Here is an 18,953-nt window from a genome sequence, read left to right as displayed (position 1 = left end):
TAATTATAATTTAAAAATAATTGTTTTCTCAACTTACTCTTTATTGAAATTTGGTATGAATGAAAAAAGTCATTGAAATTAGTATCTCAATTAAATGAAGGATATTTTTAGAGGTAATAATATTAAATAAGATAAAATTAATTAAAATTTTCCTATATTTAAAAAGAAAAAAATGATTTCTTATATTGTTTAAAGAGTTCATTTGAAATAATTTATTTATATTTTCATATGAATATTTATGTGGTAAGTATTTAGGAGAATTCATGAAATTATTTGATGATAATTCATATTATGAAGAATGAAGATAGTTGGGAAAGGAATGAGGCAGCGTAAAGCATTTATATTTGAGTGTATGTACGGTGAAAAGTGTGCCACACCATACCATGTGTTTAAGTTTTTGAGTGAGACACCAACACATGGCACGACCCTCACCTCACCCACGCAGCTCCAATCAATTCCACCATTACTAATTTCTCTTTTAAAAAGGTCAATACTTCATTCCGCAAGATAGTAATCTTCATTGACTTTTTATCTTTGGAAAATCACAAAGTACTCCTAATTAGAAAAGAAAATGTTTGAAGAGATCAAAGGTCGAATAAAAGTATAATTGTATTAAGATCTTTTTTCATATAAATGGGAATAACTCAATCAATAAATTAGAAATCATTATATTCAAAAGGGTCGTAACTCGTAGGGTAGGAGAGAAAAACGGTGAATGGCAAAGGTGGTGATCAATTGCAATAGGGAGGGAAGTAGTTATATAATTGGATGAGCGTGGTGTAGAAATTAGAAAAGGAAAGAAAAGAGACAAGTGTGTGTGGTTAAGTAAATGAAGAATGTTGGGAAATGAGGTGGAGTCGATAAAATCAAAGGTGAGGTGGAAAGAAAGCGTATGTAAAGGTGGATAAGAGTGCGAGCGTGAAGGTAAAAGCGTATGCAAGCTTATAGACAACACATTGAAGGCTGCTCATACAACCAACTTGTCTATATTCATCACCTTCTCTTTTTAGATTTTACTTTAATCTTATGTCAACCATTTTTTTAAATTAAATTCATTCATCAAAAGAGAAACAATATTTTGTGAATTCTATATTTTTTAGCGACAAGACAAGAAACAGGTAGAGTAGTTGAAGGTTCTTTGGTGGTTCGAATGCAGTGTATATTCACGATTGGTGGCTCCACATTTTTTCCCCCTTCAAATTCTGTTACTTTTTTATACAACTTACAAATAATCACTCCTTTTCTCTTTTTTCATTTTAAGCACAAAATCATCGGGAGGCGTCGAGTCTGTGAAACAGTTATCGTTCTTTACAATTTTCAATAGCAGCTTATGTTAATTTGTTTGTTGAAATAATTTGGTCAATTTTATATGCTGCTATTAAGATTTGCTCAATTTTATTTGTTATTAATTTGGTCAGTTTTAATTTCTTATAAAATGTTATTAAAAGAATTTGCTCAATATATATATATTTTTTTTAAAAAAAACTAGTCAGGAAACATAACTAAAACAGGACAGAAAACTACACTCTAATAGTAACCCAAGGCATCAGCCAAGATAGTGTATTAGTGAAGGGATTGTACTTTAAAAGATATTGTACAATAATAATGATTAATTTAAAAAATTAAAGGAGTAGATTGAACGTTACAAGGTAAAGAAAAACAATAATAACTAATTAAAATTTTAATACTGTAGTTGAAATTGTATTAAGTTTAGATTGTGTTATATTTTTATTTGATTTTATTGCAATTATCAATAATTTATTTTCTAATCAACTATTGTAAGTGTATTTTTTCATTTTCAGGGAGTAGTTTTGTAAAATAATTTTTGTTAGTTTTTAAGGAATTTTAAATTTGGAAATGTTTGTTTTTCATGTTTGATTTATTTAAAAAGAATTATATTTTCAAGAAACAGTGCTTTCGTGAATGTAAGTATATTTGGAAACTGTCTAAATTGGTCTAAAAGTGCTTCAGCGTTGTCTATATTTTAGACACGTCCACGAACTATGATCAATCTCTTTATTATTTTTTAGCTTTCGAATCCCTGTTGCTGTTTTCATCATCCCTATCTACTTCTTGCCGCACTTATCATTAAACTTCAGCTGACACTTGGTTTAATTATTTTTTTAAAACTTTAAAATAAGCATTTTTTTAAGAAAGATATAGAATTTACTTCTTTTAAAAAAGTAAAAATTACTTATTCTAGGTAAAAATAATTTAAATAAAGATATAAAAAATAAAAATTACTTCTTTTATTAAAAATATATTTATTTTAAAAAATAAATTTAAACAAACTAATCCAATAACTCGACATTGTTTGTAAATATTGCTAGCCGAAATTTTATCCTTAGTTAACCTTATACTAAATTTATTAATTCAACCAACATAATTTTTTTTATCTATAAAAATTAAACATTTATAAACAGTCGCACACTTTATTCAACCAACGGAGTGAGTTACACCAATTGCTTTCTACATAATTTGAGTGCTAAGAACCGAGTATAAATTACAAATATCGTAGTTTCTACATCTAAATTACGAAAATAAATAATAAGTTAAGTTTGACGGAGGATTAAAATATTGGACGTTCATAATTTGAGGTACAAAATTAACAAAACAATATGTTATATCAGAATAATTTAATATTAAAAATAAAATTTTAGTTTTGCAGGTTTTTATTCTTTGATAATTTTTGGGTCTGGGAATTGTTAGTTTTTAAAATAATTTCAATATATTATTATCATTATTGTAAAAAATATACTATTAATCCATTAAATCGAGTCAGATATGATTTTTATATTATTTATTAAAAATAAAAACTTTAAATTAAATGGAAATTTATAATAAGATAAGGGTGTACATTTTTTTTTACACAATCGATATATTTCAATTAAATTGATTTGTTTCCTGAAAATAGAGTGGTTTTGATTTTTGGAAAGGAAGATAAAATAAGCGGGCCTGTGGATGATCTGGCCCATTTCATGACCCAATAAAAAACCCTAAGAAGAGTTATGGTAACCTGAAATTCTAAGAGCTTGTTCCGTCGTCCCCCAAGTGCTGCAGAGCCGCATTTTGCTTGCAATTCAGAAACTTTGTGCGTAGAGGGGACGAAACAATACAATGGCTTACGCTGCAATGAAGCCTACTAAGGCCGGCTTGGAGGAGCCTCAGGAGCAGATCCATAAGATTAGGATCACCCTTTCCTCTAAGAACGTCAAGAATCTCGAGAAAGGTACCTCTCGCCTCAACATTTTTTATTTTTCATTTATTTATTTCATACTCGAATTTTTTTTCTCTTAATTATAGTGTGCGCCGACCTTGTTCGTGGTGCCAAGGACAAGCGCCTCAGGGTGAAGGGACCTGTTAGGATGCCAACTAAAGTACTTAACATCACCACCAGGAAATCCCCGTGTGGTGAAGGTAACTTCATTTTCTATCTGCTTCTTGCTTGCTTTCTACACTCTAATCAGAATTATAGCTTCATTATTTTATTTATGTATACGTACCCTACTACGAGTTGCTGTCATTTTACTTTTACACAACGCACCGGCTGTTGTCAAATATTTTTTATTTCTGGTCTGCTTAACATTTTCAAAACTCACACTTCTGAGAGAGCAATAATAATAATAAGCGTTAAACATAGCAATTACCTTTTTTCTGACATCCGGATGATACTAAAGAGCAAAGCTTTGAAGATAAGGTTCATGTGTGAATGTAAGAGCTGTATTTTGGTTTTGGGTATTGTCATTATCCTTACCTGTTTAAAGTCTTGGTGTATTTTATGGATATATTAATGTTAATGAGCTGCTTCTTGTTTCAGGCACCAACACATGGGACAGATTTGAGCTGCGTGTGCACAAGAGAATTATTGATCTCTACAGTTCCCCTGATGTGGTTAAGCAGATTACTTCAATCACAATTGAACCGGGTGTTGAGGTCGAGGTCACCATTGCAGATGCTTGATTTTTGCCCCATTTTTTCCCCGCATGCTAGTTTCTTTTGTAATTTATCCTTTTTGCTAGGTATGTTGAGTCCCATATGTTAGGGTTAATGCATTTCCTTTTGCCGTTAAAATTTTTGATGTTGATTATTGTGGAAGGGGAATTATTGACTTGATCGATTATCTTTTGTTTTATGTTTATCGACATTGAAGAATACCATGAGAAATGTCATGCTAAATACGTTCTAAAATCTCGTTAATATTTTTAGCTTCAGATTAGAAACTATGTGCCAAAATTTTGTTATAGTCGTTAATGCTTACAAATCTTAAACTCGGGAAGAACTAGTGTGATTAATCGTAATTTAGAAGAAAAGAGTAAAAGGCATTATAAGAACTAGGTAAAATGGCTGTTGCTGTGATTTTGACTACTTTATGGTTTTGAATATATAGAGATACAAAATAATAGTAATGCAAATTTTTTGAGGAACTATTTTCAGCGTTAGAGTTGAGGATTCGGCTATGCTGTAGTTGTAATATAACTCGAGACAATTCAAAAATACATGTTAAAACTAATTAAAGTAAACAATATTTTTGCATAGATGTTTTGTTGATGAAGTTATGACAAGGTCCAAGCCCCAAGGTATGGAACGACCTTTTGACGAGGCTGGCGGACTCCCCAGCCTGCCGTCTAAAAGTTGAATAAGAAAGTTATTGGCTCCAAGGGACAACTCCAACGCTAATTAACAAAACAAAGTCCACTCGCTCTAATCTTTATTATTTAGCAGTTACCACAATGCACCTTTCATCGTCATTTCAGTATGAGAAAGAAGAAGCAAAGCAAGTTTAAGCACTACATTTCAAGTCCTATCAGGGTACTGAAGAAAGCAAAGGAGTTACACGTCAAGGGAGTGGTGGGCGTTGGGGTGTCCAGAGGAGGGAGGAGCTTTCGGGAACAATGCCCGTGAGGAACCAAACATCATTAGTGCCAATGATAAGAAATGAAACGTTAACGAGGGCTTCTGTGTATAAATATAAATATAATAGAAGGAAAATGAGTTATTACACAGAACCTGAGGTGAGAAAGATGGGAACAATTGAGGAGGATAAACATTGTTATTTTGAGGAAGATGATCATTCCAACTCCAAGGCTAATCTATTGTATCTCTATCCAAGAATCAGGCCCCATGTTGTCCACAGCCGCGCTGTGCCTGTGCCTGTGCCTGTGTAATTAAGGTCACTCACTCTATACGACCAATTCCCTTGTCATGCAACTTTTTCTAGTTTCCTTCCATAATTTCACCCTGTATCTTCCACCTGTTCATTTTCAATCTCCATCTACGTCAATATATTACTCGTATCATGTCATCAGTGGATATGTGATATCTTATTCTTGATTCACTTTCGTTCAAAGCCTAATTCTTATTAATTTTACGGTGAAGTCTTCTTAATCAATATAATAATCCTGATATACATTAAGAAATTCTTTTTTATAGAAAAAATCAGGAGTGGCCAAGGCCCCCTATGCTTGTACGTAAAAAATAAAAAATAAAAACATTTCAAGTCCTATGAAATCAGTTACATGATGGCTGACAACTCCAATCGATTCAAAATTACAAGAGTTTATATTTTTTGATGAGTAGAAGACTTGATATATTATAGGAAAAACTTATTATAAGGTATAGTGTAATATTTTTTCAATAAATTATTTACAATAATAAAAAAATATTTTTAAAAAAAGGAAAGATGGTGAACTTTGTTTAAATAAACTTATATTTTCACAAGAATTTGCAAAAGAAAAAGAAGAGGAAAGTAATAAAGAAGTAGAGAGAGAGAGAGAGAGGGAGGATGAGGGGAGGGGAGGAGAGATCGACGACAGGGATTCGAAAGAAGGGAAGCGGAGTGAGGCAATGGCTGGTACTGGACGGCAAAGGAGAGACGGAGGTGGTGGAGGCCGGGAAGCACGCCATCATGAGGCGGACGGGACTCCCCGCGCGAGACCTGCGTATATTGGACCCTCTCTTGTCCTACCCCTCCACCCTTCTTGGCCGTGAGAGGGCCATCGTTATCAACTTGGAGCACATCAAGGCCATCATCACCGCCCAAGAGCTCCTCCTCCTCAACTCTCGCGACCCCTCCGTCACCCCCTTCCTTCATGAGCTCCAGGCAAGGATCATCCGCCACCACAACCAGGCTGATGCTGACCCCAACCCCAACCCCAACGACGCCATCAAGATTCTTCCCTTCGAGTTCGTTTCCCTCGAGGCCTGTCTGGAGGCTGCTTGTAGCGTCTTGGAAAACGAGGCTAAAACCTTGGAGCAGGAGGCTCATCCCGCCTTGGACAAGCTCACCTCCAAGATCAGTACTCTCAATTTGGAACGCGTTCGTCAAATTAAGAGCCGATTAGTCGCCATCACCGGTCGTGTTCAGAAGGTCAGGGATGAATTGGAGCACCTGCTCGATGACGACGAAGATATGGCTGAGATGTATCTCTCTGAAAAGCTAGCCGAACAACAGGTCTTGGATGGCGACGTCGTCGTCGTCGACGACGACGATGACGACGACGATACCTCTTCTGCCGACAACGGCGATCTTCTTCAACCTCACAGGCACCTCTTCCTTCCCTTTTAACTCTCCTACTCGCTTCTCCCTAACCTCTAAATGTAATTTTTCTTTCAATTTTTTTAGGACCGCTCCTGAATTATCGTTCGACAATGTTCTCGGTAGGGACAGCGCCTCCTTCAGTGCCGTCACCAAGCAACTTGATGTCGAGGAGCTTGAGATGCTCTTGGAGGCTTACTTTGTCCAGATTGATGGCACCTTGAACAAGCTCTCTACGGTATGTATCCATGCATGCGCCTCTTCTGCCTAACAAGAGGTTTGACTTGACATTCTTAGATTCATGCTAATTGCCAACGTTTCTTCTACTGGCCCCTATAAAACCCTAGGGACTAAAATTATTATGGCTTCATGCCAAATCCTCACAATTCCTTCCTTCTCCCATTTCAAAGACACAATGCTTGATATTAAAAAAAGGTTTTGTTGGTTGTGGAGCAAGTAACAGATTTGTGGAGATTAGCATTTTGTCCTCTCCAAATCAACATATTTGGGCTCGACTTTCTCACTGCTAACATCACACACTAAAACCAATATCCAGAAGTAGAACTTAGCACAACCCGTCATTAACTGCCACTCCCTTCTACTATCACCCCTGAAACACAAGAAAAAATTATATCAATGCCCATTAGCATTTTCTACCAAACGACAACCGAATCCTCCAATGACCAAACTCATCAATACTCTGTTCTCCCTCAGCCATCAGTCGTGACCCGTTTATCTGTCATTGTCTGCTGAATCCATCCTTGAAACCGGTATCAAACACATTACCCAAAATCAACTTCTCCCATTTTTTGAAAATGTTAGGTGCATTGGCAAATATGATTAGTAAGATGGATGGATTATATGTCAAGGGAGTTTGGTAAATCTCGGGGTTGGCAGCTTTAGGTTATGATCGCTGAACATTTCTGATCCAATATGGCTATCTTCTATGACAATTTGACATGATATAATTTACCAGTTACATGAAGTGAAATGAAATTTGCTCATCTATTATTATGACTTTCTTATTTGTTGGTCGTCCTGTTGAAGCTGAGGGAGTACGTTGATGACACAGAGGATTACATCAACATCATGCTGGATGACAAACAGAACCATCTCCTCCAAATGGGAGTCATGTTGACCACAGCAACTCTGGTAGTGAGCGCCTTTGTTGTTGTGGCGGGTATTTTTGGCATGAATATTCACATTGAGCTATTTGATGACCAGAAAGCGGGGATGACGCAATTCCTCTGGACTGTTGGTGGTAGCACTGCAGGGACCATATTCTTGTATGTGGTTGCCATTGCCTGGTGTAAGCACAAACGCTTGCTAGAGTAACCAGGCATCAAATAGTGTTTCATAAACAAATGTAATTTAATTTGGAAATCACTTTTTATTCATATGCTATAAATTTTAATAGCAGACCATTACAATATTCCGTGGATAGAAACATAAATCTTATGTACACTTGTCGTCTTTCCAATAACAGTTTTGTTATTTGGACAAAAAAATCCATAGTATTCAGAAACTTCTCTCATTTATTTTTTTATTTTTGGACATTGTTTCCCCTCCATCCTTAATTACTCTCCCTAGTTTTTCTTTCTTTCTTTCTTATTGTGCCAGTACTTCTATTTGAGAAAAGAACATTTCTCTTTCAAACATACTTGGGGATCATAGACTTTGTATGGTGCCATCCTGGTTAATAAAAGTTGTAGCTTGAAAATGTGTGTGTTTATGGCTTTAACCCCGTTGGGATCAGAGTCCTGTTGAGTGGAGACGTTGAGCCTCTGAAGGACAAACAGATGAGTTTATGCAGATAATTGGTAAGAAAAAAAAATTGATGATTGCACAAATATATGAGTCTGTGAAGATAATTGATAAGGAAAAAAATGATACTTTGCACATACAAATCCCTGACAAGCTTCCATAGTTGATAAGGGAAAAAAAATGATAATTGCACAAATATACGAGTTTGAGAAGATAATTGATAAGCAAAAAAATGATACTTTGCACATACAAATCCCTGACAAGCTTCCATAATTGACAAGAAAAAAAACATGATAATTGCACAAATATACGAGTTTGTGAAGATAATTGATGAGAAAAAAAATGATAATTTTCGCATACAAATCGCTGACAAGCTTCCATGCAATTCACTAGATGAGCATCTTTGTTTCAGTGCATCTCATACTCTGACGAGTTTGTGAGGACATAAGTGTCTACTAGTATGGTAACTTGTTATGGTACCCACTTTTTACCAAAGTTGAGATTATTACCAGCTTTTTTTGCATATCCGACAAGGTATAATTTAGTCAGATACCTCACTATAAAGTCAGACCAGGACGACCTTAATTGGTCAATTGTCTTAAGAGGAACAAATTTATCTTCATTTTGTATGTAAATTTTGTTTTCTTATTTTAAGAATTACTACATATTTGCTTTTTCTTATTTAAAAAGTAATTATTTATTTTTAATAAAAAAATTGTTTTAGATAAAACACAACTTATAAAACTCTTATTGTGAAAATAAACTGATACAAGTATCCGTTTGAGAATATATATTTTTTTCTCTTTATAACATGTTTTAATATAGAAACTATAATTAAAATTAATTTAATCACACATCTCAATTATATTTAAATCTAACAATTACAATTAATTATATAAAAATCATTTCTTAGCAACTTTATAGCATCCTCTAAGAAAAACAACTTTATAACATACATAAGCTAATAGAATTATCTAAACAAGTTCAATGAGGCAAAGCCTATAACTAATGGCATGACACTATGCCACTATCTCTTGCATTAAACAACTCATTCAATTTGTTTGCAGCGAATAGAAGACAAGGAAAAGCAGCAATTTCCCATTACCCTACCTATATGTTTCACTCGGGCACCACAAGGGAGCACTAGATAAATGGTAGTACTTATTATTCCTTTGTTTTTTTTTTTGTTTATTTATTTATTATTTAAAGCTTAAGACAGTAATAGATTTATGCATATCCTTATTTTTATTTAACTTTTAAATATTTTACACACTTATAAAAAAATAAGACAAAAATAATGATAGAAGTTATATCAGAAAAAGTTTCAAAACATATCAATATAAACAAGAACATTAATTATATTTATTAACTTATGTAATATCTTCCAAAAATGAATAGTTAAATAACGATTAACCAATATCTTAAAATCATCTAAAAGCTTTTAATTTTTTTTAAGAAATTTTAAACATTTAGTAGAACTTAGAAGGTACAGAAACATTTTTAAAGTCTTAGGTACTACCTATATATAGAAGCTCCTTGGCACTTTAACTTAATCAGCAGTATCATGCTCTTACATTAAGAGTCTGTCCATGAGAAGAAACATGATCGTCTTGGTCTCTCCTTCAATAAGCTCATACGTTACAAGTCTAACCCAAAAGAAATATTACAGTTATACTTAATTTTTTTTTCCTTTAATTTGTTCTATACGTGTGACCATATAAATTCTTGTAATAGTGAGCCTCAATATTTAATATCTTGTGCATAAACCAACAAGACCTTCTAAATGTATGTTAGAGATTTTTTAAATAAGTTGTTTATCTAAATTTATGAGTCTTATAATATCACATAAATTTAAAAATTTTATACAAATTTATTTTAATGCTAAAATTACTAGAGTGAGTATTTTAACTTGAGTCGCATTAAATTTTTTAATTAAAAAATAATTTTTTAATTAATAAGAATGAATTAAGCAACGATTACTCGTATAAGCAACTCATTTAAGCCAAGTCATATGTTGGAATGATAAAAATATGTTAAACAACTCATGTACCCCGCGTTAAACATCCTCTTACAAGTGCAAATGTTTCAAATAACTGACTTTAAATTGACACGGATTCTTCAATTAATAGTAAATTAAACCTCAAGGCTCAAACTTCATTTGCACCAACAATTCCATCCTTTTGGGGTCGGGGTTTCTTCTTTCGTTCTCTTTCTAATTTGTTTTCTCCTGGGATATCTCGATACCAAGGTAACTCTTTCTTGCAAGGTGTGTAACTAACTAGATAAAACAATATTCATTGGATTGAAATGAATGACTAATTCAAATTTCAAGGGGCCTGAAATCACTCGTCAATAGCATCAAATATATAAGTAACTGAACTGATCGAATAGTTTGGCAGTGCCGCCAAACATTACTTTTAGGTTCAACATGTGCATTTTTACCTAAAGTCAAAGGAAAAATATGAATGTAAACCTCATTTTTTAGGTTATGGGTAAAAAAAAAAGAGTGAGATAGAAAGAAAACAATGAAGTAATTAAGAGAGAAAAATAATATGTGATAAATGATCTGATGAGAAGTTTAGAGAGGCTCTAGAAAAGAGAGTTTGAAAGAAAGTGAATGGCAATTGTCAAACAGGTTTTTAGTGTCAAAAATCACTTTTGTAGTAATAAGTCATTCAATTTTTTTTTTATTGATTTCTTTATTCATCACAAGCATGAGTTGAACTCAAATTATGGTTTTTGTTCAGCGCCAGCTCAACAATGAAGAATGTGGATGGATCAATTTGGAGTTTTCGATGGCCCTGGAAGCTCTAGTGTGATTACCTGCTTGTCAGTATATATAAGAGAATAAAATGCGTGGAATTAATTAGAAGTTCTGGTTGGTTCGGACTCATTAGGGTTGTGATTCATAATAGGTAATTGAGGCTAGTAATATTAGATCAGCATGTTGTTTGTTTTATTTTCTTAAGTGGGGCGAAGTGAGCCTAGAAAGGGTCCAGAACAGTTACTGAGCAAACAGGTACTGTTTTATGAGTGATGCTTTCACAATTTATTAATGAAAATACAAGACAAATAACTAATACGTACACTGATCCGAGAAATATTGTTGTCATTGGCATTATGTTATGTGAGCCTCTCCCTTCAATCAAAGTAACTTGACGCTTCAAGAGTTGAATATCCAGCCAGCTGAGCAGGGTCCACATGGAGATAGTTTACGCGTACGTGACTTGTTCTATATGCTTAGCATTGGAGATACAATATCAGCATCGTAATGTCAAGTCCAATATTGAACAGTAAAAATTTGTTACAAGATTTCAACTAAGAATCTGCACCTATGTTGCTGAACATCCATGCTGAAGCTAGTTTTGATTTTTAATTTGAATTAATTATTATATTATTAGTAAATAAGTGAGTTTTAAACTTAAAATTTCTGATTCTATTTTTAAATTATCAGTAGATGATAATAACAGTTCTTAAATAATAAAGTATGATTTTTTATTCAATTATATTTAAATATAAAACTTATTCAATAAAAATTATATCAATTATTCCAAATTAAAATCACATTCTTTTTTTCTTCTCCTACGTTTTTTTCCTCATATTAAAACCAACAACCTAAAATTCCTCTGACTTAAAAAAGTGTTGATTTTCAACAGAGAGGATTGATTCAAGTGTTGCTTCTTTTTCTTTTTTGAGTCCTCAACCTTGTTGCTAATGCTAGTGGCGGGAAATAAAACACTGCACAGCACAATAAGACATACTAGCAATTATGTAGATTTTAGTTTTGACCACGTGACTCAGTCACTGTTTGTCATCATTTGGTATGCAGAGAGTGTTGTCCTGAGAAATGGGAACATCCAATGCTCACAGAAATAGAAGATCAAACATGAACCACGTGTTTGAAAGCTATGAAGCCCCTTCCCAGCTCCTCAGTGAAAACGGGGATAGAGTCATAGAGGAAGGGTTTGGTTTGGAGGTGGTTGGAAAGGCAGAAAATGTTTTCCCATACTCTTTTGGACTCTTATCCAATTTCATGGAATGGAATGCAGCTGGACAACGTTTAAGTTAAATAATTTCTCTATCTAGAAGTTTTTGAGTTTTATTTGTCTTTAGCTTAGCTTCCTCTATTAGCATTTTTTAATTCCTATTTCCGTACTCGGATTATATATAGGAGAAAACAAACATGCGGGCAGATATTTTTATTTTGGCATCCCAAATTCTCAATGGCCATCTTTTCAACCTCTCTGGCCTCACAATACTAGATTCTGGGAATAATAAGTAAATTAAAGGAATAAAATATTTAAAAAAACTTTTAAAGAGACACATAATTGTGCATGACATCAAGTCCTACGACAGCTTCCAAGCAGACAGACTTGAAGGGAGCAAACCTACATTAAAAAAAAAACATCATTTATGATATTTTAAAATGGGGATCCTCCCAAACGAGATAAAGTTGAAATACTAAACAAAATGGGGCATGTTCCTCTGGGTCTGGAAGATCTCAGGAAGGATCTCCTGAGCTTAGAAAACATTTTAAGAGATGCATATATATGAAAGTCTAGACTCTTCCAAAAGTGTATGAAGGTCTTGTATCTGTAGATGATTATGTATTACAGATAATCTTAATTTATATTCACAGATACTAACGTAAAGATTCAAATGTAGATTAAAGACATCCTGCCTACTCAACTAGGATGACATGGCCTTCATCAGAATTAGTGGGTAGTACTACATTTTTGTCTCGCTTGACTAAAAAAATGGATTTTTATGATTAAAAAAAGCGGGAAAAAACCGTACAATTGGTTTACTAAAAGCATAATTAATTTCGTTCAACACAAACGCCATATATTTATATTCCTCTCATAGCTATACGCTTTTCTTGTGTTATTAGTTTGTTAATTTCGGGGCTAATTTTGAGATGTGACTGCCTAAGTTTTTACGATATAGGAGCGTATCACTGTCATCTTCCAGAGTATTACTTAGGATACACTTGTGCGCGCGTAGCTGAGATCTAAACTACACAGAAAGATTGAGGAACATGTTGTCAGCCCCAAGATTGCACTTAGTAAGGAAATTTTGCATTTCCAAAGCACTGAAAGCAGGAACCTCTGCTCCCCCTGAATTTTGAATATGAACACAAGAACAAGATGCACTCTACCAGGCATCAGCAACTATACAATAGCTCTTGATGCGTAAAAGTTGTTCTCATTTCATTTCATTAGAGCGTTAGTATTTTATACCCGGAAGAGAAAAACAAAGGCTTGGTCATTATACTTTTGGAGAATATGCGGTTGAAGAATTAAATATTTGTTTGGCAAAAGTTGCTTTGGTGATATAAATTGAGCATGGGGCTTGCTTCATCAAACAAAAACAAGGATTGAGCATGCTTACACTGAACCTGCCTAACTTATCTATCTTGTGTGCACTATTCATTGACAAGAAAATTAAATTATGAAAGAAAAAAGAAGAAAAAAAAAGTTTATTTCTAAATTTTCCTTCCTTTCAGTTTGTTTCTCACTGCATTGACAGCTAAAAGATATGACAATAGAAAACAAAGGATCAGAATCCCTTTCGAGATCAGATTCCTTCCACACCATCTTCATCGATCTTCAGTATCTTCCACTGCAACAAGTTGTATAGCTGCGGTAGCCATCCGTAGAAATAGAACTTATCTTTATATCATTCCCATCTCTTTCTCTCCGTACCATCTGTTAAGCACGAAATGCAATTGAATGGTCACATATGATAAAATACTTTACCAGTGTACAGAAAAAACATTTGCTTACTTGTTGTTACGAACTCCATTTTCTGATTGAGATTGCTGTAAAAACTCAAAGTGGTCTTGCAATGAGGATCTCTCCTGCAAGAATATGATTATTTTCATATATGACTTTGAATAAAATGTAGCCTTCAAAGAAAGAAGCAAACCAATGAAGCACCTCATAATAAGTAGCAGAGAAGCCTTGTGAGTAATCTAGCATGCTCTCTGCGGAAGTTTGTTGTTTGGTCACAGTGAAATTGTTCTGAAAAATTGTCAAGAGCCAAATGAGTATCATCTATATATCGCATAACAAGAACTACAAGTGGTGATTTTTTTAGCACTAGAAAAAGGAGATAGGGCAATGCAAGGAAGGTGAAAGTCACCATGGAGAAGTCAAAGACCGGAGAGCTAGCAGTATCATCAAGCAAAGAAGGCAAGTGTTGGTTTTCCTTAACTTTCTGCCTCTTTTTACTTTTCTTGCCAAGTTTTGCCGCCTTAGATGCAGAATAAAAGCTCCCATTATCTTGTGCATCTGGCAAGTGTAAGTGTGGAGGCCCAGAAGAAGCATCAGAAACCATGGACAAGTCCTCTTCCTCAGCCTCCTCCAGCTTTTTGGTCTGTTTGTCTTTGAACAACTGCGAAGTTGTATGTGAAGAGGCATTGTGGTTCAGCTGGAAAGAGTGCTCCAGGTATAGAGTCCAGCCAGACTCACACCCACTACTGCATTGTGAAGCCAATGCATTCATCTCCTTTGCTTCTCAAAGGAATGAAATCTAAAATGGGTTGGTTATTCACACTACTTATTCTGGTTTTACTTTGAAGGAGTGTCCAATTTATGATGAAGAGGGAGTAATGGTAAAAAGAGAGAGTTCAACTTGGATGAAACACTCACATACTACTATACTAGGTATTATTAACTGCGTGGCAACGTGGCTATCTAGTTTTGGTTTCGGGTGAACACCAGCCAAGTTGGATAAAGTGTTGGAGAAAACCAAGAGAATCGGACTCCAATCCTAGACTAGTTTTGTCCTGACTCTCTTCCTTCCCATATGTGCAAAGTGCCAGTTGGGGTGCATGTAAATGTAAAGAGAGAGAAAGAAATCCACAACAACACAACACCCTTCACATGCTAGACAGCGATGCACTGTGTACCCTCTTAACAAAACCGGCTACACGTCCATTTCCCCTTCCACACTGTATGGACACCTATCCCTTGAGCAGTAATGCCTCTCTCTCTCTCTCTCTCTGTCTGCACGCTTTATATGTCCCAATTTGAGAGAAGATTACTACTAATGTCTACTAAGATACATGATTAGCAAAGGGTGCATGGTGTTTGTAGTTGACAACAATATTAATTAAAGTGGTCCATATAGCTTAAGCTTAAAAATGGGTTTGATTTAGTAATCTGGTTTAGTGTTCAAATGAAGAAAGGAAATATATATGCTGTTCTGGACATAAACAACACACATTAATTATTTAGCATCCTTGTGCCCCATTTTCCTTTTCCGTGCCCATCATGTGTGGCGATTAAAGAATGACTCAACGGAAACATAACCCTCTTTTATAGTTTGTATAGTACTAGTAATATTTATTTAGATTGCTGCAGAGCAAAATGTGCTGGTTGTTTTTTTATGTCAGTCTCATTCTCAAAATAAAAACATAACCACCACCACCACCACCCTTTTTTTCTCTCTGTGTGTGAAGAGATTCTATTGCTATGCATGCAAAGAGAGAAAAAAAAATGGCTTTGGCAGAACAACGACAATGGAGACTGTAAAAAATTTTTGGGGCAAAGTGTGGTTGACTGGGGATTTTATGAATCCACATGCAATCTCATTCACTCTACTAGGATTCACAGAAGCATGTGGGCACGTTTGCATAATATTCATATGCGGGCTTCCACATATTCAAAACACATGTCTCCACGTGCACACGCACTTTTATCTAAAGCCCTCTTGTAAAGTTTAATTTAAAATTGTCATTTATAAAATTCTTTTTTGCAACATACTATACGGTCATTAAGGATAAATCCAGGACATTTTGTTTTTTAAAAATAAAAATAAAACTGATTAAATTTATTTAAAAGTTTTTTTTAATGTTATGGTGATTAGAGTAGTTCAATATCTCATTAAAATTTCGAATACTTTGATTTTTATATATTGTGATTTTGTAAATAAAAATATTATATTAAGTGAGATTTTTAAAGTAATTTTTATAAAAATAAATAAACTTATAATACATATTAATATGTGATTGAATGATAATATAAAAAAAAATATTGTGGATGGATTTAAGTTAAGAGTTTCATAGGTGAGGGTCCGGTGAGGATGGAGTTGAGGAGGAATGAGATGGCAGCGGGGAGGATTTGAAGGTGAGGTAGGAGGTGCATCATGGTGGAGTTGTATTCGTTGTCACAGTCTAGTTTTTTGTTGTTTACGTACTCGTGTTTCCAAGGTTAGAGAAGGTGGGGTTTGAAAATTTGTGTCAGTTTTATTTGTAATTTGTGGGCTTTTTTAATCTCCATAAATTTTAAGGATAGTAATCAACTAACAAGGAAAATAACACATGAACATGAGAATGACACATACGTATGGATATCAATAAGTCTAATCTCAAACCAAAAAAATTGTAGATTTTAATTTTGCAAAAAGACGAAAAATAGATTTTAAAAAAAACTTATTCACTAATTTTTAAGAGAGAAAAAACATATTTTAACATAATATTAAAAATATGTAATTACTATTCTGATTAGTACGTATTTTAATATTTACTTGAGCAGTAATGAAACTATATAAGTTAGTCTCTTATTTATGAACTATCGAAATTTATTACATTAGCAACTTCAAGTTAGATTGTTTAAGAAAAAATATGATTTTACCTTTAAAATATTTATTGAGAAGTGACTTGGCAATAAAGGAATATCATTTGATGCAATATGAGCCATGAACATGATTCTAATCTTAAAAGGTGTTGTGCACGTGTAGATGGTCAAATTAGAGTAGTCCTAACTCCTAAGGCGTACTTAGCGAAGAACATTTTCTTTAAACCATTTTATAAAGAAAAAAAGAAATAAAGAAGAGGGAAAAGACAGAAGTCTACGTCTCGTCCTGAAAGTGAAATAAATACATCCAAAATTTGTAGGAGAAGAACAGAAAGTGAAAGAGTTATCATGCTATTGACTTAATTTTATATAATGCGTTAGTTTCACCATTTATCATTTTAATTTATAATAATAATAAGAAGAAGAAGAAATACATTACTCTTCATTTTAATTTTCATATGTAAAAAAAAAAATGTAGGGGAGCTTTGAAGGACTGCAGCAAAGCTTAGCACTGTAGTTAAATCAACAGGGTAAGAGTTTTAAAAGCCATGTGCAGTTTTCTTGGATCAGACCGCAAAAAAATGTATCTTAAGGGGTGGTTAACATCAAACTTGTCCTTGTGGAAGTTTCCCAATTGAATTGAGGGCATAATAATAATAATAATAATAATTGGAATTTTCTCTTTTCTATCTATGGGGAGCATAATATATGTCTAAAGGCGGGCAGGCACCCAGATCAAATCCAGCTCACATGGGCCATCATTTTGACGGTGGCATATGGGGCTTCTTAACAGCTTCAAGCCCATCGCTATTTTGACCTTCCAATGAGTCAACATCCATTAGCTGTTCACATATTCTCTTAGTATTATACAAAAAATGAATTTAATTATCTCTCATAAAATAATTTAATTACTTGTTTGCTTTGGTATCCATTGCTCAAATGTACAAAACTTCCTTTTTTTCCTTCTTAAGGTAGGAGTAACAGTTTGAAAGGACAAGTTTTTTTTTTTTAAATTACTCATTTGATCCCTATAATTTTACAATTTTTAGAAGTACATACATTTTAAAACAATGACAATCACTTACATTTTAATCCTTCCTTTTATCAAGATCACTGCACCTTATATCATCTCCTCAAATGGACATCTCGAAAATAATATATTTACCATGAAATTCATATAATAAATTATTTGGGCTGACCCGTCAACTTACTCAATTTTGACACCCCGACTAATCACTAATGTTGGCATGACCTTTCGACATTGTTTTATTTGAGCATTTGTATTTGATTCTAAGTAGAGAGGAAAGAGGTATATCATAAAAACAAAAGAGTTATTTTCATATTTGCATCCAATAATGTCAAGAATCACATCGAAATGTGTAATTCATGCACATGGCTAAGCTAACAGTGTCATGGTGACAATCTATAAAACACTATTCGGCGTATGAAATATGAATCCATTGAATGATTATTGTGCTTCGATTGCATCAGCTAGCCGAATTGCTTCCATTTCTTTTCATGCTGCAATACCATGTTCTAACGATGGTCTAATTATTGTTCATATATAAAAGTATAGCACTATAACGAACCTATGTTTGGTGTAATGAAAATATAATAAGAAGCAATGTACTGCTCTTTTAATTAAAATTTTAATAATGATTTTGACTGAAAAAACAAATATTTAATTACATAGTAGTATTTTCAAAATACTAAATGCATCTATTTTTTGACATGAAACAAAAATGAAGTATTGAACTATTGAAAACAATAGATATGCAAAGTAAAATAGAGTAGTTAATTTGTTAAAAGAACTGAAGCCTTGAAGATTTGCATAAACTTGAATGACAATGTACAAGAAAATTAATACAAAGTGCAAGTAAATATTTTGGAAAAATTAATAAACTTTTTGCAATTAACAGTATAGAATATTCTTCAATTTCATCGATAATGAATCTTGATTAGAAAATCTGACGGGTAGCTTTTAGTGGATCGCTCTTATCAATTATATCTATTTTCATCAATAAGATTCGAATAGAAAATATTATTTAATTTCAAATGACTTTAAAGGTAAA

At 33.5% G+C, this 18,953-nt stretch overlaps 3 protein-coding genes across 3 annotated transcripts; 2 read left to right on the top strand and 1 right to left on the bottom strand.

The window, feature by feature from the left end:
* Positions 1-3,010: 3,010 nt before the first annotated feature.
* On the top strand, positions 3,011-4,190 carry LOC114374318 (40S ribosomal protein S20-2). The gene is made up of 3 exons (XM_028331951.1): positions 3,011-3,229; positions 3,304-3,417; positions 3,818-4,190. The coding sequence occupies exons 1-3, from the start codon at positions 3,118-3,120 to the stop codon at positions 3,958-3,960; spliced, it is 369 nt and encodes a 122-aa protein (XP_028187752.1). The 5' UTR covers positions 3,011-3,117; the 3' UTR covers positions 3,961-4,190.
* Positions 4,191-5,732: 1,542 nt separating this feature from the next.
* On the top strand, positions 5,733-8,081 carry LOC114376609 (magnesium transporter MRS2-3-like). Its single transcript, XM_028334795.1, has 3 exons — positions 5,733-6,543; positions 6,623-6,773; positions 7,583-8,081. Exons 1-3 carry the CDS (start codon positions 5,783-5,785, stop codon positions 7,868-7,870), a joined length of 1,200 nt encoding a protein of 399 aa, XP_028190596.1. The 5' UTR covers positions 5,733-5,782; the 3' UTR covers positions 7,871-8,081.
* Positions 8,082-13,748: 5,667 nt separating this feature from the next.
* Positions 13,749-15,390, bottom strand: LOC114375610. The gene is made up of 4 exons (XM_028333440.1): positions 14,444-15,390; positions 14,239-14,322; positions 14,086-14,159; positions 13,749-14,007 (listed from the first exon to the last, which is right to left on the bottom strand). The coding sequence occupies exons 1-4, from the start codon at positions 14,804-14,806 to the stop codon at positions 13,974-13,976; spliced, it is 555 nt and encodes a 184-aa protein (XP_028189241.1). The 5' UTR covers positions 14,807-15,390; the 3' UTR covers positions 13,749-13,973.
* Positions 15,391-18,953: the final 3,563 nt, after the last annotated feature.

Source organism: Glycine soja, chromosome 11 (assembly GCF_004193775.1).
Source record: "Glycine soja cultivar W05 chromosome 11, ASM419377v2, whole genome shotgun sequence".
NCBI lineage: Eukaryota > Viridiplantae > Streptophyta > Magnoliopsida > Fabales > Fabaceae > Glycine > Glycine soja.
The sequence above is the reverse complement of the archived record's forward strand: the minus strand, read 5'-3'. Positions and strand labels throughout refer to the sequence as shown.